This window comes from Annulohypoxylon truncatum (genome assembly GCF_022578515.1).
Source record: "Annulohypoxylon truncatum strain CBS 140777 unplaced genomic scaffold F4807scaffold_10, whole genome shotgun sequence".
Classification (NCBI taxonomy): domain Eukaryota; kingdom Fungi; phylum Ascomycota; class Sordariomycetes; order Xylariales; family Hypoxylaceae; genus Annulohypoxylon; species Annulohypoxylon truncatum.
Window position 1 is genome coordinate 1,101,846 of NW_025953796.1, and position 18,324 is coordinate 1,120,169.

At 48.9% G+C, this 18,324-nt stretch overlaps 6 protein-coding genes across 6 annotated transcripts; 2 read left to right on the forward strand and 4 right to left on the reverse strand.

Annotated features, from left to right (window-relative positions):
• Positions 1 to 18: 18 nt before the first annotated feature.
• F4807DRAFT_420394 (WD40 repeat-like protein) lies at positions 19 to 2,014 on the reverse strand. The gene is made up of 3 exons (XM_047997484.1): positions 1,711 to 2,014; positions 1,457 to 1,572; positions 19 to 1,402 (listed from the first exon to the last, which is right to left on the reverse strand). The coding sequence occupies exons 1-3, from the start codon at positions 1,714 to 1,716 to the stop codon at positions 652 to 654; spliced, it is 873 nt and encodes a 290-aa protein (XP_047855962.1). The 5' UTR covers positions 1,717 to 2,014; the 3' UTR covers positions 19 to 651.
• A 294-nt stretch (positions 2,015 to 2,308) lies between these two features.
• On the forward strand, positions 2,309 to 4,253 carry F4807DRAFT_420398 (uncharacterized protein). The gene is made up of 2 exons (XM_047997485.1): positions 2,309 to 2,954; positions 3,013 to 4,253. The coding sequence occupies exons 1-2, from the start codon at positions 2,829 to 2,831 to the stop codon at positions 3,943 to 3,945; spliced, it is 1,059 nt and encodes a 352-aa protein (XP_047855963.1). The 5' UTR covers positions 2,309 to 2,828; the 3' UTR covers positions 3,946 to 4,253.
• A 3,498-nt stretch (positions 4,254 to 7,751) lies between these two features.
• Positions 7,752 to 9,602, forward strand: F4807DRAFT_451052 (uncharacterized protein; the record flags this gene model as incomplete). Its single annotated transcript, XM_048000200.1, has 3 exons — positions 7,752 to 7,787; positions 8,232 to 8,850; positions 8,905 to 9,602. 3 exons carry the CDS (start codon positions 7,752 to 7,754, stop codon positions 9,600 to 9,602), a joined length of 1,353 nt encoding a protein of 450 aa, XP_047855964.1.
• A 1,447-nt stretch (positions 9,603 to 11,049) lies between these two features.
• On the reverse strand, positions 11,050 to 11,807 carry F4807DRAFT_420402 (uncharacterized protein). Its single transcript, XM_047997486.1, has one exon. The coding sequence runs from the start codon at positions 11,715 to 11,717 to the stop codon at positions 11,061 to 11,063; it is 657 nt and encodes a 218-aa protein (XP_047855965.1). The 5' UTR covers positions 11,718 to 11,807; the 3' UTR covers positions 11,050 to 11,060.
• Positions 11,808 to 13,055: 1,248 nt separating this feature from the next.
• On the reverse strand, positions 13,056 to 14,666 carry F4807DRAFT_420405 (uncharacterized protein). The gene is made up of 5 exons (XM_047997487.1): positions 14,190 to 14,666; positions 13,893 to 14,133; positions 13,699 to 13,830; positions 13,521 to 13,648; positions 13,056 to 13,461 (listed from the first exon to the last, which is right to left on the reverse strand). The coding sequence occupies exons 1-5, from the start codon at positions 14,460 to 14,462 to the stop codon at positions 13,123 to 13,125; spliced, it is 1,113 nt and encodes a 370-aa protein (XP_047855966.1). The 5' UTR covers positions 14,463 to 14,666; the 3' UTR covers positions 13,056 to 13,122.
• Positions 14,667 to 14,733: 67 nt separating this feature from the next.
• On the reverse strand, positions 14,734 to 17,764 carry F4807DRAFT_38719 (P-loop containing nucleoside triphosphate hydrolase protein). Its single transcript, XM_047995850.1, has 3 exons — positions 16,617 to 17,764; positions 16,482 to 16,562; positions 14,734 to 16,427 (listed from the first exon to the last, which is right to left on the reverse strand). The coding sequence occupies exons 1-3, from the start codon at positions 17,409 to 17,411 to the stop codon at positions 15,042 to 15,044; spliced, it is 2,262 nt and encodes a 753-aa protein (XP_047855967.1). The 5' UTR covers positions 17,412 to 17,764; the 3' UTR covers positions 14,734 to 15,041.
• Between the last annotated feature and the right edge of the window lie 560 nt (positions 17,765 to 18,324).

Sequence of the window (18,324 nt, forward strand, 5' to 3'; positions counted from 1 at the left end):
ACTAAACACCAGGGAATGTTAGTGAAAACAGTAAGAACGGTTAAGCAAACGGCTAAGTGAACGGCTTCCAAGCAGTTTGTAAAGTTAATATGTCAATTTAAAGCGGATAGACAAACGGACAAGCTTAGATCAAGATTATTAAAACGTTAAACTTCAAAAAATAACCATCTCCGAATACATGGTAAGGGAAGAATACCTGGTTTGGAAAGCTTTGCGGATGGCAAACAGTATTGTTACAGCTCGATATAGCTAAGCTAGGGATCAATTTTATAACATCGTATCGTAACCATCGATCCGCTAGTTTAAAGAAAAACATAAGGTATAGTATTCCGAAATGATAGATAAAGGCTCAAACATATAAGCGACCATATCACAACGTCAAAGCCAAGAAAGTTCGAGATGCATACTGTATCACCATACCTGTGTAAACCGGGTTCACATTACCATCTATACTATACGGCTTCCGTAGGATATCTCATTTATTTCCGAAATTTTTGTTTAGTCGCAAGACGCAAGCTACTCTGCTTTTGGTGACCAACAGTCCTGCCGAATCAGCGCCCCATCTACATCTTAACGCCGGGCTTCGTGACAATCATCCTCGAACCTGTTGTGTTTCCGCCGTCAAATCCACTAGTACGATAGACCTGGCTCCTATTCCTCCATCGTCTTGACGCACTCCCACTCGCCTCGAAGGTTCTCCTTCCATAACGAGACCTTGTTGTCGCCACCGCTAACGGCCAGCACGTTCCCGCTCAGACTCCAGCTGACACGCCAGACTTCGGCTTCGAAGTTCAGCACCTTGACCGACCACTGGCCTTGGCTCGCGTTGTCGCTGGTCCAAATCCGCACCGTCTTATCTTGCGAAGCTGACGCGATGTAACTCTTCTGCAATACCGTAGGGCTCCATGCTACGTCCCGCACCCAGTCCGTGTGGCCCGCCAACGGCTCCCTCTCTTGCTTGTATCCTTGCGAAGCAACGTCGTAGGTCCATAGCTTGAGTACGTTATCGCAGCCTCCCGTTACGAAACGGCGCTGACCAAGTGCGCCGGGGCCCGCTGGTGCCGAAGAGACGATGCTACCAGGCGTTGTCGCGGGTGCCCAGGACACCGAGTTCACGCCGAGGCCGTGTGCGGGGAAGGAGACGTGGGAGAAGTTGTTGTCTTTGAATTCGAGAACGGAGACGTTTCCGTCGGAAGACGCACACGCAAGGAGACAGCCCGATTCGTGAGGTGACCACGCAACCATATTCACTGAGGCCTTGTGGAGAGCAAAGTCGAAGATCCTTTGCCATACGTTCCCCTGTTCGCGCCAGATGAATACCTTGCCGTCATAGCCTGCCGAGGCGAGAATGTTGCCGTACTTGGGATGCGCCCATGAAACACACCATACTGCGCCTTCGTGTCTACACCCATCATTGTCAGGGGCCGTATTGCTTCAGCCAGGAAATAAACCATACCCTTTCAATGTCTCTGTCAGCCTCTGAGACTCGCCCTCAATCTCGAATATCTTGATTGTTTTGTCGGAAGAACACGTTGCGAGGCGACGGCCGTAGTAGTCAAGGACAGCATCATGCTAGGGAGTGTTAGCTTTGGCTCTAATAGTAACCTTAGGGAACGACTGGTAAACGGAGAGCTACAGCTTCGAGTAGGCTCGTAGGCTCGAAGTTCGGTAAAGGTTGAATATGGTGTTTGAGTATGGAGTTCTACATACAATCATGTCATCGTGGCCGGAATTGGATATTACTTGTGCCTATTATCAAGCGAAGGTCAGCGAATAATAGATCGGTAATCATATAGAGTACTACATAAACGTACCATTGTGGAAGGAATTTAAAGGAAAACGAATTAGAGAGATGGAAGAGTCAAATGAGGGTTCGTATTCTATCAAGGTCTAAGATAATAGCCCAGTTGCTATGTCGCTTAAGTCGTCTAGTTGGCGGTTCAGGAAGCAAGTCTGAAGCTCCGCCAGAATCATAAAAGTGTACATACACCAAGGTCAATTGCATAGCATGCATTACTTGTTATGGATCAGTCCAGATTTCATAAAGCTCAAGCCCCCACAGAGGCTCTTCGGATTAATAGCGGTTCCGAGAATACATGTATGTGGGGATCAATGTACCTGAATAACGGGTATCATATGGTGGGGTGTCCAGGATGTCGCGGGGATAAATTGGTACGTATCCATGTACCGGTCCTAGTACCCAATGCGGCTATGGTAATTGACATCATTCCGATCGGTTGATATGCGTGCAGCCGAGGCTAAATAAGCTTAGCAGCTTAATAAATCGCATGTAAAGGAAATCATAAGCGATCAACCTCCTTGTGATCCTTGTGACGCCGCGAATCCCTTCAAATTCATATTTCAATAAAGCATCTGCGAGGTGCACTTGTATTCATTGTAGTTTTGAAATTTCTCACGATACCAAGAACATAGCACTGTATATCAGCTGTACTTCTACACGCGTACCTGTACGGGCACTGTACTAATTATTATCTGATCGTCTTAATCCTGACAATACAGTCCATCTTGTCGTTCGGGTCACCAGGCAACACAAACAACCACAGGCAATTACAGAGCACGGCAGACGGTCATTGCTCATCACCCAACGGCCGACAGGGTCCAAACTATATATCATTCGATTTCGTCCCCACCAATCTACGAAACTTCCTTCTGTTATTTATTCTCTACCCACGTCGACCTCCGATCGCGAAATCTAGCATACCGTCGAACGAGTCGTTCAGGAACCCGAACAGACCTAGCATCGCTGATCTGTCTACCATCCATCACTTCAAATACTTCTAAAATATTCGCAGCACTCAATTGTCGCCATGTCGGACGGCGTTTGTGGAGGGTCTAAGAATGCCCTCCTCACTCACTTCGATCGGAATGCTAGTCGCGAGACTCAAGAGAGCCGCGAACGACGCCTCCAACGAGAAGTGGAAGAATCCTTGTTTGTTAGTATCACCTTTCGATTTAAATTCGTTGTTGCATATATCTCTAACAGGCCCACAGCGCGACAGCCTCAAATGGGACGAAATGATTGCCAATGCCCAATTCAAGCACTTCCAGTCAGGCAAGCCACTACTTCCAACCGAACACCCTGCACACATTCCCGGCCCTTCGATGCCCCAGGGTGTACAGTCTTTCAACGCACCTCCCGGACTCGGTATGCTAAATGGTTATGGACCTCAGCAACCTTCTACGGCCTTCAGACCTCATGCCTACCCTGCCACCCCCATGAAGGCCCAGAGTGCACACCAAAGTTGGGTTGATCAGTTCCAACGCCTGCAACCTTTACCGAACATGATTCATTCCCCCGGTAGTCGATCTGTTAACAACCACGTCGACCACCGCTTATCTGCTCCCATGCATATGACTCCAGCACAAGTACCCATGCCAGCACCCGCACTGCCTCCTCTACAAGAGCCCACCACCGTTACTGGCAATCTGAAACCCCACGTCGAATTCGATAGTGCGTTTCAAGGATGGATGGATGCCATTGCCGGCGATGAAACTCTTCTCTGGACAAGATATGAAGGTCCCGATTCAGCTCCAGCTTCAGTCCCAGCCCAAGTCCCGGACCTGGCACCTAAGGCGCCTGAGCAGCCTGTCGCGCATCTCGCAGCGGACGAACCAGTTCGCACCCAAGAGCAAACAACGACCCCCACAGAGCGCGTGCGAAACAGCGAGGACTCCAAACTCGCAGTTGCGGCCCAGGAGATCATCAACTCCGTGTCTAACGACCAGTCGGATAAGTTCCAACAGTCAGAGTTTCTGAGTCTCATGCGCCGAATCGCCTCTATGGACTTGGTGGTCCGCGACAACGCGTTAGTGAACCCTGACACGCTGGCTCCGGCCGAAACGAAGAGCTCGAGCTCTGGTGAAAGCATCAGCAAGGCGGGTCGCGTTCAGCCTAAGAAGGCGACGGTGGAGGATGAGGAGTAATTGTACTGAAATACAATGCTACGGATAAGAAACAACCAACGGATACCCCATGGTAGAGAGCGGGGGCGCATAGGAAAGGGAAGCAGGAATCAACGGCGTATTACTTGAATTCGGAGTTCTAAGTTCTACGTCTGTATACCTAGCTACTGGACATCATCGGCGGCAAAAGCATTGCCATGTGCATGATCCCCCTTAGGTCCTCAGATAGCCTAACGCTCAATAACGGATGCCACGCATATTCTGTTCCTCTTGTCGCTCGTGATCGATGTCGTGATATGTAGTTCGTAATTAATAGTATTAGCTCCGCGCGCTCAAGGCTATACTCGACCGTAATTATACCTCAACGTAGAGTAGTATTACATACGATAAGCCACCTTTAACGGTAGAGTTATAATGTTGCTGACCCCTTCTGTACACCTGACACCAAGCCCGGGTTCCTAATACTCGGGAATAAAGCCCTTTCATATGTATGTAAGAACGCAATCGACGATCCTTATTCTGATGGTGACATAGCACAACGGGCCTCGTATTATCTATAGTACCTACTATACCTATTTGCATTCATGATTACACATCCCGCATACGTTTCCAGAAGCCAGCCAACCGAAGCGCCATCTACAAAAACGTGGAGGCTGTGCGAGCAGCAGCCACTGCGGGTAATACGGTAGCCTGGGGAAGCGATAAACCACACACGACCGGGCCTCACAGCCTTGCGTCGCATCCGCGCCGACGGGCCCCGGGTCCGGCCGCTTCGTGGTCGGCGAGACAGGTTAGGTATGTACACTAGGAATGCGCAGCGTCAACGCTCTACCTGCCTAAACAAATCGTACACGTACTACTGTATAGGTATCTAGGTACGTGTGTTTGTAGGCAACTACAAATATACTCTAGAAGGCGACCAATCCCGAGGGCCGCGGGCCGCGGGCTTCACCGGCGGTAAACGCAGGCGCCAATATGTCGGGATTATCGCCACGCGGCTCTTTTAAATATCTACCTAATGTCCATGTGGGCGGGTGGGATGGGATGGATGGAAGTCTGAGGCGTCTGCCTTACGCTTCCCATTTCTTAGGCTGTTTTTTGCGTTTTGCGTTTCCGGGGCCTCAAATTACTACGCTGCGGGGGATTACCAGAACGTAGCGCATAGTTGTGTGTTATTTCCAGCACGTCGCTTACGTGAACATACATACAATGTACGGACAGACAGACAGATATACCGCACGGCCGGATGGATATGTGATGGGAAAATGCTACGTTGGATTTACCTTGGAATAGCGTTTCTTAGGGGCAGCTGACGAGAGTCGGTGCATGGCATCGGCGTTGACATAGGGCGTAGTTCGGTAAGCCTACACATATGTATAGTAGTAGAGCTACGTCCCTAGTAACAGTAAAAAGGTAGGGTAGGATGGCCGCCGCATCGAGTACATATCCGCACATGCTGCCAAATGTGTCCCGCGGCGTAATCCACAACGCAACAATTGGTCCAAGTACATACGTGCCAGCCTAAGGCGCTGTGGCTAGAGCGTAAGCTCGGAGGAATTCTGGAGACACTAGCAACGTCTCCGCGGCCTTTCGACACCGGGTCGGCTAAGGAAACGTGGCCTCGTGGAAGAAAGACTCTATTGGTTAGGGACTTCGATCTGCGAGTAGAATCGAAGTGAAAAAAGATGGAAAGGGGGAGATGACACTGGATGAGAGGTATGCAGGACTAGGGTATTGTAGGGCTGATAGGGCGTGTCGTGTCGGACTCTTGGGACGTACGCATGTACGAAATATGTCGTGTGCGAATGTCTCCCAATGGTGTCGCGCGGGATTTCAGGCAGGCGTTTTTAAGAAATATATGCATGCCTAGGTACATGGCCGTATTATATTTGATATTTCAAATACATAATCATACGAAACAGAGCTTTGATAGTTGGCTAGCAGGCTGGGTCTTCGATGATCTGTGATCTATGATAATCGGCAAGCAACGGCGTAAAAGACTGCGCCCTGCGTCTTGCAGAAAAAGCGTATCGGTTTCTTGGCTCGATATCCACTGATGTGCGACCCCTGGACATGCAGGACAAGACGATCAAGGTGCTACGCATGCTTGATACATGTAGGTTGATATGCTGATATGTAATCCGTCTTTTTGAGCGAATTTCATAGGACACTAGTCCGCAGACCAGTCTCCGTTCCGACTCCATATCCGCTACAGGGCAGTTTGCGCTGCAGCGGAATTGCGGAATTCTGTGTCTAGGATATTTAGTGATGTACTAACTACTACTTTATACAGTAGTAGGCCGACAACCCGTGCCGTGAGAACGGAATAGGACCGGTTTGGTATGAGATCCAAATGGCCAAGCAAGGGGCTTAAAATGGCAGGACATGGCGAACCGTGTTCCATATACCCATCCATAGCGCAATACTATCGTGGTATGCATGTCCCATGCCTACTGATGGATGTGGATGTTACATAAGACGCGGGTGAGGTTCGAAGTATGAGTCACAACCCGATGGCAGGGCTGGGAGATTGTAATTCTCCATAGGAATTGGTCGATCCGATTGATCGAATTGCCAAGTTCATCCTGGTAAAATGTCTTGAATGTCTGAATTGAGTTTCGATTCCGCTCGTCCCTTGGAGTTTGTGGGGTTGAAGAAGCCAACGCCAATAGATGCCAATGCGCATCCGCGCTGCGCACGCGCCATTGACCATGCGAGAGTGCGCAATTCACGATCTGCGATTTTGCGATTTGCGACGGTTCATCGCATACATACCCCCCAAGGCTCTAAGAATTATACCAAATGCACGAAAACGTCATTCGGCTTCGTGGCCTGAATATCATTTATCATCTCCTTGTTGTTGACGCCCATCAACTGACCATTCTAAACCGGGCAGTTAATGCGTAGTCGAATATTACGGTAAGGATTCTATTAGCGTGTCCTCGAAGCAGTAAGATATCGAGAAAAAGGCAAGACCAAAAATCGGAGTAAGGAATATAACCGGATTGATCAGCACAGCCGCCACTACCTTAGTCCTCCAATGAAAACAGACCTTAGGTTTTTTAGAATGATATTACGATATTACAGCGCTGTAAGCTGCGGATGATGTACATCAGTATGTGGTGGATTAATAATTGTGGTGTTTTTTCTAATATTAATTGATGTCGAAGAAAAAGAAAGAAAAGCGGACACGTACTAAACTGGGAAAGGTACCACAGACACCTGGGTACATATTAGGTAGCTTCCTTAATCAGCTCGCCGACAATGATCAACCAATTGGTTGCGTTCAAAGCAAAAGAACGAACCGATAATTTCGTAATCAATCACAAGCCTTAGCTACAATTAGCTTAACGTCTTGGCAGTAAGCAGGGATTCAATTTAGAAACGGTGTTAGTGATTTTCACATCCTCAACTCCGGAACGACGCGGTGATAAGATAAAGAAATAATATTTCCAACGGCCAATTTTTGAGTGTTGACGCCAGATCACATAGATTCGGGGTTTACGTGCTGCGATTAGTATTTTCCGATAGCAATGTAGTGCCACTACAGATATACAGATACCGAATAATACCATTCGCAAAGTACTGCATGCGTAGAGCCGTAGAGTGGTCGTGTGTAAATTGTAAAATGCGCAGCAAGGAAAATACGCAGATACGGAGGAAGGCTGTGCGCTAGGAGGATTATTGGATTGGAACACTGGGGACATTGGTCGCAGGGATAGTTAGTGCAGAAAAACTCTGTGGGTCCAAAAGTGTGAGTCATACCTCTCTTCAAGCGAACAGATTGTGTTCTCGCCTATCTGTTTCAGCTGGTAGCTTGCGGTGAAATGTGCTGGACGAGCCGGCAATCAAAATTGTTAGTGGTTAGCAAGTTACCGTAAGACCTAACTAAACAGCTGCTAGACCACTTTGCCCGCACCCGGGAAACCGTCCTTGACACTTGAAAATCCACCCACGCGTCCGCCTAACTGAGTGGCTCGTGCACGACCATTCCCTTTTCGAATTCGTACCCAGGTACTTAATACTTGCCAAAATTGATTGAAGTTATTTGGGTACGTACCGCTCCGGTAGGCTCTAGGGATCAGATTGTTGCCTGAAAAAAATACTAAAAGTCTACTTCCTCCCACCAAAATTAAGGCACGCTTTCTTTTCCCCTCCTTCTTTTTTTCCCATCACACACAACTCTCAAACTACACACATCATAAGAAGGTCAATAACAAGTCCCTCAAGATGCGCTAAGCAAACTTGACCTCGTCGTCTTTTTCCTTTCATTCCCCTTGGCACCTTAAACGGTCAGCAAAATTCAGTCAACAAATAGAAACGCTTTTCTCCCCACTCAACCCTTTTCTTCAGCTCTTCCTTTTGAGGTTGACCTGAACTTCAACGAAGCTATCACCAGCTCCCCAAGTTCACCTTTCAATACCGCCACCATTTCGTCCCAAGACTCCCCAGTCTTCACCACGGATTCACATCAGTCATCATGGCTTCCCCCCAGTTCCCAAAGCCAGCTGGCACAACCCGAGCAATCATTCCTTGCGCCACCGGAGGAGGATTTCGTCTTGTTCGAACCCAAGCCGCAGGAACAGAACGCTAATCGTGCTACACCGTCGCCTGCATTGCACGCAGCATTTGGATCTCTCAACACCAACGCTAGCCAATCGCCTCAATTGTTCAACGGTTCTTCATTGCAGGGTCAGCAACGAAACCAATCGCTATCGCTAGCTCAGGTTATCCAGGCAACCGGACATCAGACTTCTTCTCAGGTTTTCACCAATCCATACACCGCTCAGCCGCACCTTTTCGCCGCCGCAGCATTGTCTCCTTCGACATCTTCGAACTCCCAGAATCGTCTTGTTCGTCCCCCCGTACCTCTTTTCCCACAGAACACGGGCACTCGACAAGCATCGTCCAACATGGACTTACAAGGTAACTTACTTAACCCTGCACCAAGTAACAGTAACTTCTTCTCACACGTAACAGACGCAATGCGTTTCGAGGACTTGACGGGTGGCGGCACCACGGCATACTCTTCTCCGGGTATGCCTGGCTACGACGTCAGCATGGGCTCTACCCCGGGCTCAATGGGCAATATGGCCACCGTGTCGCCCAGTGACCTACACTACGATGCTTTCTCGTCTGCCCCGAACTCGGCCGCGATCACGAACTTGACCTCGCCGTCCCTGTCGAACGAGTCTCCGGATTACTTGGAGAGCTACGAAGCCTCCCCGCTTGTGGGTGGCAACGACCTTGATGGTAACTTTTTCCCGGAGTTATCCATGTACGGTGCTATTCCCGGCGGCTTTCCCACTGGCAATGGTAATCTCGACTCAGAAGTCTCGCCGGTCGATCAGCCCGAGGGCGTCGAGATGACCAAGACCGTTTCCAGATCTCGTATCGAGTCGAGTGGGTCGCCTCTGGCCAGAACTCATGTGAAGCGCGTATCCGAGGGTGGCATTACCAAGCCTAAGAAGCCGCTTCCCGCCATCACCGTTGAGGACCAACACGACACAGTTGCCATGAAACGAGCGCGCAACACCTTGGCGGCACGCAAGTCCCGTGCTCGTAAGGCCGAGCGATTCGAGCAGCTAGAGAAGCAAATCGCGGATCTCAAGGAACGGCTTGCTTATTACGAGAATCTTTGCAAGGCCCACGGCTTGTGCGTCGATATTGAAGAATGATCGTTGCAAGGGTGGAACTGGAGGGGCGGCACCACGCCTTCCCAACCATGACAACCATTTTGGGATGACGGTGGTATCAGTCCGATGCTATCGGTACAGCCGGACGATGACGCCACTCGTCGAGGATATTAAATAGGGTTCTTTCTTGTCGTTTCCTCCATCTTCTTTAGTTCCATCGGATTGGAACCACCAAAATCGGGTGTGGTCAGGATTTTCCTTGCTTTTTTTTCCTTTTAGTCATCAGTCAGAGGCCATGGCCTTTGTATACCTCTGCATACTTTTGCCTTTCATTTCTGGGGCGGAGTTGCAGGATATCAATGAACCTCATGGAAAATAACTGTTGCCGTTGCCATGATATTGTGACTTGATGTGACCTGATGTAACTTGTTTTTTTCGTAATGCCCTCATGCTACCGTAAAGCTGGGGTTTTCACCGACCTGGAATGGGTTTATAACGTTAGCTAGGCTCAAGCTGCTTCGTCTTTATAGCAATGCTTTGGAATGTTGATGTTTGATAGGTTGCTGGTGGGTTGATTGTGTCTTAGACGTGTTTCCAGGTTGGCTGCTTAGCAGTTGCCTCGCAAGCCAAACTGCATAAGACCGGTTTGGTTGGTTTGATCTTGGAAGAAGGGAAGATGTAGGATAGAGGGAGGAGGCAAGTATAAATATGTTCGGTATGGGAGACTTGTTGGGGAAGTAGGTAGGGACGGATACAGTGTACGCCAATAAGGACACGGTAAAGACGGTGTTTGTGACCGGTTCAACAAATTCTGAATCCACTTTGGAAATTTTTCTTGAAGGACCAGTTGCTTGAGAGGCTTGGGAGGTGAGTAATCTTTGCACAGGCCTGATAGGGGGTTGGGTATGTCTTTGTCACTGTGTTGATAGGTAGGGTTGGGGAGGATGGTTGGAAGGTTGGATCCATGAGAAAGGATGAGGGGATGGATGGATGGATTGGGATGAGATGAAATGAAGGAGGGATGAATGGATGGAAGAATGGATGCCCAAGGTTTGCGTGGATAAAGTCTACCTGATTAACATTACGCCTCTTTCCTTAGGTATTACTCATAGTGAAGCCCTAGGCACTTGGTTTCAAAGTTTCCTCGCAACTCTACCCGCCACGCTGAGTGCGAATTGGGCTGCTAGTCACCGTAGTCATTGTCTCCATTGCGTCGAGGGCTCGGTTGTCTTTCTGCTGGCTACGTAGCTGCGTCAACCTGTGTGAGTCGTGGCACTGGATGGAACTCCACTGTGAGAAGCCTGTCTAGGATGAAAGTCATTGAGACACGGATTTCCCTATTGCTGAGTCACTTGGCTGGGGTGATGGTGAGAAATAAGACTCAGTTATAGTTTAATTTCAAAAGCGCTTTGTTTAAGTTGCTATGGGAATAACCAATACAAGACATCCTACTCAGAGGTCCATTGGGGCCTGTATAGGATGATGTATAGGTGTTAAAATTCAGAGGAAATACCAATAAGAGCTCCAGTCACCGACGAAGAGTTCCACCGCATCAATCATATCGACCTCCATATCATCCTCATCACTCTCCAAGCCCTCTTCTTCGATCTGCCTTCGTAATTCCAACCAATCACTCCTCTCCAGTTGTAATTTATCCCACTGAAGCTCGTTACGTTCAAGCCTCAGATGTAGGACTCTTGCCCGGAACTTGGCCTGCTCGAGCCTGTCTTCCAAATCAGTCTGTCGCCATCCATCCGGCCGCCATACCTCGTGGAAATTCTCAGGCCTGCGGTGGGGATCGAATAACATGCCGAGCCAGTAACTAGTCACCATGGCGGATATGACCTGGAACGTCACATAGCCGAGATCCAGGTGAGACACTCCCAGAAAGTTGGAAATGGCGAGAGAGGGAAGCCCGTATGTGATCCATAAGAGCATCTGCACGAGAAGAAGGGCGAACTGAGAGCCCTCGTACGCTTGGAGTTGCCGGGGGCCGCGGGAGAAGGCGCCGAATCGCGACGGGATTCGGAAGACCCGCGACTGGAACCGGTAACCTTCCTGGCCGAGCATGAAGTGAAAGGCATTAGGCTCGCCGTTATTGTCCAGCTCGGGGGCGAGGAGCTTCTTGAAGATTGGTCCAATAACGGGTATGGGCATCGTGATAGGTGCTTCCTATATGAAAAACTATCAATTGACGTCTCGTGGGGGTTGAGGCCTTCAATAGGGGTACGAGGGAAAAGTGTTGAGACTTACGCAGAGCAGCACGGTAGTAAGATAGTAAGATAGTAACTAGTTTATATACGTATAGCACTAGTATTCAATATCTTCACCGTTGAGTATCTCATAGGGCTCATGGGCCGGAGGATCCTCGCGATTGTGTTCTTCACGTGGGTTTTGAAGATGTATTGGATGAATGATCATCTCCGCTATGATAATCACCCAAAGGCACACGGTGGCGTTTTCGAGTCCAGCTTTGATGAAGTCGATTATCTGGGCCCAGGTGAACATGATTGCTAGAATGAAGTGTGTAGAAACTGTACCGAGATGCGCATATGTAGTAGTGTTAGAAGTAGACGAGGGAAATAGTCCTTTATATGAAGGTAAGGCACACTGTCAGTTGTCTATTGAAACATAAACCAGACGTCCACATGAGGAGATAGTTACGCCACAAAATCAAAAGGTCAATATTTTGGTTGTAATAAGATTCTTGTCCAACAATTTGTAACCAGGTGCTTTACGAGGTGAGGCTTCGATAGAGGCACTTAGTAAACTCAAGTCATCTAACGCTAATAGGAGACGAGCAGTTATACCACCTAGGTAAATTACGCCACAGAAAGATAGTCTGCGTTTTGCGAATTTAGAGAATATTATCATTCAAGACTAGGGGCATGAAATATCGGGGCAACGCCGTTTAGAGATCGAAACGTTGAATGCCTGTTTTTACCAAGAAGACGATTTGTCAAGTATACGTGTTATGTTATTATCCCGAGAAACCATGAAGCCCAAGAAATTCTGTTGAGACGCGAGATACGGGGAGGTAACTAAGTAAATAGACTCGGCAGATTTGTATGTAAAGTAAAACGACCGAGGCTTATATAAAAATAAATAATATCTAATATTAAAGCGAATTCGTCAACCTTATTTTAGTACTGTTTAACTTTGCCAAACCTCTAGCCTCATGCATTGAAATGTTAAGTTGAGCAGGCGTAAGCCCCTTTTTCTCCGTGAGTAGTTGATTGACACCGTAGTCTAACCTCCCTCGTCGATACACGTAGCTGTGCCACACACTAGTATTAGCATGATGAAACAGACGGATATCTCGACATAAGTTGGTTTGCTCCTGGTTCGCCAAAGGTCGAGACGTTCCTTTCGTAGAGGTGGGTTCATATTTCACCATTGCGGAGAAAATACAGTAAGAGAAAGCATCCAGCTTGCAACAACATGCGAAAGTGGTGCGCAAGTATGTTCAAGGATAAATAAACATTTTTATTGAAGGTAGCAATCACCATATTTATGATTTCATGTATAGAAGTTTTATCAATCCATTCCCCTGAAGCTCCTATCAACTTCCCGAACCTTCCACTTCTGCATCGTATACAAATCTTTTTATTAAGGCTGCGATTGCTTCATCTGTCTCCTCTAACTGGTCGGGATACGTTGCTGCAGTTTTGTTGCGCACAGCAGCCTCGGCCGTTTCCAGCATTTCCGCCAGACTAGGGCGGTCTCGAGCATGGTCTGCAAGACATATAGCCAAGAAATCACGAAGATCGTCGTCGAGCGTGGGATACTTCGCGCCATTCCCATGTTCTAAGATCTCGGTCGCTCGTGTTTCGAAGCCTTGGTACTCCGTGATCCATGCCGAAATTCTTACGTCCTGTCTTGCGATCAAGTTGATCATGATCTAGGTTTATGTTAGTCCCTGTTGAGCTCCTAAACTTGGTATGGGACTGTTGGTAGTACCCTAGATATTTTCCAAACATTATCGCCGACTCCTTGGAATCCCTCTCTTGTCCGTCCAAAGTCAATGAACTTAAGCGGTGGAATTATAGCATGTTCTGCGAACCCCAGGCCAGCTGTACCTATCATCACTTGGTATTGTCAGCAAATATGTCTTTCCTAGAAAGGGGAGCTGACAGACCATTTGCTTGATGTAAGTCTGCATGCTCAATATCGCTTGGTCTCCTACCATCCGTAGGGATGGTCTCCAACTGGGATACCTGATCTTCAGTGCCGTTCATAGGATAGGCGAGAGCAACACAAGCTCTTATTACTGAACGCAACCACGGAATGTTAATCATAGCGAAAACATCTAACGGGAGGCATCGTACTTACAGCAAAGGAAAAAGGACCATAATATTCGATTTGGTAACAATTGATCGTACTTCACTAATCTGTTATACAGCCGCTTTATATCTGCGTTTTCTAGGTATTCCAAAACCGCTATCGGGCCGATGATACCTTCTAATGGGTCCCTGGTTATTGGGGTTCTTCGAGCGCCCCTGACTGGAGTCAACGGGGCGGGCTCATCGCGACTCGCTAGTAACCTCACGATGTGTTCGGAACCGCGAAGGGTCTATAAAACGGTAAGTCAGTAGAGACTCCAGCTCTACATAGATGACATAGACTTACTTTCAACCAAGTTATCTCATTCCTGAGGTCATCGTCATGCCTCGGGTTCACGGACCGCTTTATAGCAATGCGCCGATATGTAGTCAACGAGAGTTTCTCGATGGCAGAAAATGTGAGGCCGAAAGCACCTCGCCCAATTAGACCCTGGAAGGTAAATTTTTGATATTGTGTAGCGAAATGTGCTCTTAGATCGGCTTCGATATCGTCTATGGTCCTGTTACCATACGAAACTACGGTGTCCGAAAGACGCTTTGGACTCATTCGGCCATCCATAGATCGATCAATTACCTAGGAAACTAGGTAGTAGGTTGTGACCCAAATAAATTTTAGTAGGTGTATGCATACCTAAGCAGAAGACTTCTAGGCCGGAAGTGAGAGAGACCGAGATGTCTCTTTGTATATTTGGTTATATCATGAAAAAAGGCATTGTGAGATCCGATTCCGGAATAAAGGTAAAGTAAACATCCTCGAGTCAATATTGAGGAACAAAGGGGCCAGTCTCAAGTATAGACAACACAGAGCTTTTTAATCAATAATTGAATTAGCCTTATCTAATCTACCTGTATTCTGTTAATTTTTAGCGTTAGAAAAGGCCATGGAGGAAATGATGCAGTAAACCGCACCTAGATACCCGTTTTCATAAGATATAGCACCGAAGGTCTTGTGATAGTGACACTGAATCGAAATGTAAGACGAAGTCCTTGTAGTGACATCCACATGAAATGCTTGTGAATGCGCCATATCCCACTTATATTTTAGATAATTCCCGACTTCGTGCATGCAAAACATAACATCATATCTCATTTTCATCTCTCCTACATATCTACCAAAACACCCCAACTTCAAACCCCCCTAATGCGCTTTAACAACACCCGCCTGATCCGCCTGCGCCGCAATCCTCTTCTTATACGCCTGCACATCCCCAGGAAACTTCCAAACCGTGCCGTTCTCGCAGACCCAGAGGCTCGTGCACACCGTCTGCAGCATCGTGACGTCGTGGGACACCATCAGCACGCCGCCCTGGAACTCCTGTAGCGCCTCGGAGAGCGCGTCCATGGCCTCGATATCGAGGTGGTTGGACGGTTCGTCGAGGACCAGGATGTGGGGCTGCGTGAGCGCGAGGCACGCGAACGCCACACGACTCTTCTGACCACCGGACAGCACCTCCATCTTCTGCAGGCCGGTCGTGCCCGTGATGCCGAAGGCGCCGAGCTGCCGGCGGTACTCCTCGTCCGTGCGCCCGGGGTACGTCTTCGCCATGAAGCTGACGGCGCTCATCGTCAAGTCGAGCGCGTCGACGTGGTGCTGGGCGAAGAACCCGATCCTCAGCCGAGAGTTCTGCGAGATGATGCCTTTCGTCGCAGACAACTTGCCGATCAGCAGCTTCAAGATCGTCGTCTTACCTGCACCGTTGGGTCCGACGATGCCGATTCGCGAGTCGAGCTGGACGTCTAGGTCGACGTCTTTGAGAAGGATCTTGTCGGGGCTGTAGCCGAAGGTGACGCCGGACATCTGGACGATGGGCGGGGACAGTTTCTCGACTTCGGGGAAGCGGAACTTGACGCTGTACTCGGTCTCGGGAGGCTCGAGGATGGGCATGCGTTCTAGCTTCTTGATGCGGGACTGGGCCTCGGCAGCCTTGCCGGCATTGTAGCGGAACTTGTCGATGAAGGCCTGCAAGTGGGCACGCTGGGCCACGTTGTTCTCATACTCGCGCTTCGCCGTCTTCTTGCGCTCCTCGCGGGTCGCGTAGAAAGACTCGAAATTAGCGCCGCGGTAGTAGTCGAGCCGCTCCGAGTGTTGGTGTATGATGTCCGTCGCGACTTCGTTGAGGAAGGCCCTGTCGTGACTGACCACTAGGACGGTGCTCGGGTATGTGAGGAGGTAGTTGGAAAGGAAGGTAATAGAGGGGACGTCCAACATGTTGGAAGGTTCGTCGAGAAGCAGCAAGTCAGGCTCGCAGAAGAGGGCTCGGGCGAGTGCCAGACGCATACGCCAACCACCGGAGAACGTCTTGGTGGCGAATTGTTGGCGTTCCGGGGAGAAACCCAAACCTGCCAGAATACTAGCTGCCCTGGACTCCGCCTTATCTGACTCCATTTCGGCCAGTTTCGCTTGGACTTCTCCAAGCTTCTGGTCAAGCGCCTCTCGGTCGTGGTCTAACTTCGCAGCATCGGCAGAAGTATCCGCCATGGACGACCGCTGAGACTCTATCTCGGCAAGTCGTGCACTGATTTCCTAGACAGCAATATTAGCGTGCGAGGCCGGGAGATCTGGAGGCGAAGGACATACTGTTTGCTCCTTGAGTAACACTTTCCGCCAAACATCGGCATCTAAGACAGCTTGTAAGGCAGAAGTGTCATCACCAGTAATCTGGGGCCAGTTAGTATACATATTAAGTCGCTAAGGTACGGGGGGGTGTCATACCTCTTGTTCAACGTGAAGAATGGATATGTGTGTAGGAACGGGCAACTCTCGCCTGGACAACGCCCTGAGCAACGTAGATTTACCAACACCGTTGTGACCAACCAGACCATAGCGGTGTCCATAAGCGAGGGTCAGATCCGTATCCATCAGAATACGTGTTCCGCCGATACTAACATCTACGTTCTCAATCTTGATATCCTTGGTCTTGCCAGCACCTCCGCCAGATCCGAGCTGCAGAGGGTTGACAGCCATATAGAACTCCTCATAGCTCTGGGCATTCTCGGTCTGGTTAAGCAGTCTGGAAGCTTCATACTCAACCGTCTTGAATTGCTTCTTGTTCTGTTTGGCGGCGATTTTGCGCTCTGCCTTCTCGAGCTTCTTCCGGTCGACCTTGGACTCTACCTTGCGGGCGTTTGCGGATTCTAAGTCCACGCTGCCGGTGGCAACTGCTAGAGTCGAGGACATGTTTCGCTGGGAGCCGACCTGGATGGCCTGGTCAAGCCGCCTCACGGCGGACGGGCCCCGCCTCTCGCCATTGCTACTGTTGGCTTCTTCATACTTGTCAACCCACTTGGAGACCAGCGAACGGATCTTGTCCTGGTTTGTGCCGGCCGGGTCTCCGGAAGCGGAGAGCAGGAGCTCTGTGATAGCAGCGGCAGCCTCGGCGAGGGGCGACAGAGCGGCAGATTCCTCATCGCCTACCCAGGCAGTAGATGCATGTCTAAGATACCCTACCGAATACTCGGAGACGACCGGGTCAATATCCGGAATTGCGGCTCTGATATCGGCTTCCATTGTTCCTTGTTATCGGGATGGATGCCGGAGATTACCTTACCCACTAGGACTTTTAGAGGAGGGTCCAGAACGTATCAAAACGGGATTCAATTTGCGAGTCTTGCAGTCGGCTCAAGCAGGAAGAGCTGGAGAAGCTAGATCCGTCTATCTGGTCTTTTTGTTGCCCCCTGAGATCGCAAGGACACCGCTTCCAAGTTCCAACAGCGTGGATCCCTGGTTGTCAGATTTAATCTCGTGCTGCAATGCACGATGCAATAGGGTGTCTAGTGTGATCCGTTTGTCGTCCAAGCGGCGGTTATGAATCCTGAAATTATTGTTGCATCGTTCAGGAAATAGGCACAAAATCATAAAATCGTAAAATGTCGTCTGAATAAAAAAGTGGAACCATACATTACACATGGGCACGGTAATAATTGTATACGGCAGATACTGTACGTACATGGGTAGACACGGGAGATGACTAAGATTATTCATATTATGACGGCTCATCTTCGGCGTCGACGATATTAGCTTTTAATTGCATGTGACGAAAATGTAATAAAGATGACCGTTATTCATGTAGGCATCCGTGATATAATATTATTCGACATAATATTATTCGACAATATTCACTCTTGTTGGTTGCAACTCACAAACAACAACAAGAATTGATATTGGAACTTTTTCAAGTCGTGTAAGCAGGCAGGTTCTGTTGGTCAAGCTAGTTGAGCTGGTCGAGTTGAACTGGCCATGTGCTTAGGCCTCGACCTTTTTCAAGATCAAAACATCAAAATTGCTTCAAACCTATCAAACCCTTTCATTATGAGGCGGTTCATCATGTTGGAATCCCTACCCTGTCCTTGTTCTTTCTTCTTCCCTTTTTGGCGACGCCTAGCTCCGAACGATCTGCTGCTTAGGTGCTTCATCGAGATTT

Coding starts and splice junctions, on each gene's coding strand:
- F4807DRAFT_420394 (XM_047997484.1), bottom strand. Junction 1,403..1,456: donor CTGACAGAGACATTGAAAGG/GTATGGTTTATT, acceptor TGATGGGTGTAG/ACACGAAGGCGCAGTATGGT.
- F4807DRAFT_420398 (XM_047997485.1), top strand. CDS start 2,829: ATGTCGGACGGCGTTTGTGGAGGGTCTAAGAATGCCCTCCTCACTCAC. Junction 2,955..3,012: donor AAGTGGAAGAATCCTTGTTT/GTTAGTATCACC, acceptor ACAGGCCCACAG/CGCGACAGCCTCAAATGGGA.
- F4807DRAFT_420402 (XM_047997486.1), bottom strand. CDS start 11,717: ATGCCCATACCCGTTATTGGACCAATCTTCAAGAAGCTCCTCGCCCCC.
- F4807DRAFT_420405 (XM_047997487.1), bottom strand. CDS start 14,462: ATGGATGGCCGAATGAGTCCAAAGCGTCTTTCGGACACCGTAGTTTCG. Junction 14,134..14,189: donor ATGAGATAACTTGGTTGAAA/GTAAGTCTATGT, acceptor ACCGTTTTATAG/ACCCTTCGCGGTTCCGAACA. Junction 13,831..13,892: donor ATGGTCCTTTTTCCTTTGCT/GTAAGTACGATG, acceptor GGTTGCGTTCAG/TAATAAGAGCTTGTGTTGCT.
- F4807DRAFT_38719 (XM_047995850.1), bottom strand. CDS start 17,411: ATGGAAGCCGATATCAGAGCCGCAATTCCGGATATTGACCCGGTCGTC. Junction 16,563..16,616: donor TTCTTCACGTTGAACAAGAG/GTATGACACCCC, acceptor AACTGGCCCCAG/ATTACTGGTGATGACACTTC. Junction 16,428..16,481: donor TGTTACTCAAGGAGCAAACA/GTATGTCCTTCG, acceptor ATTGCTGTCTAG/GAAATCAGTGCACGACTTGC.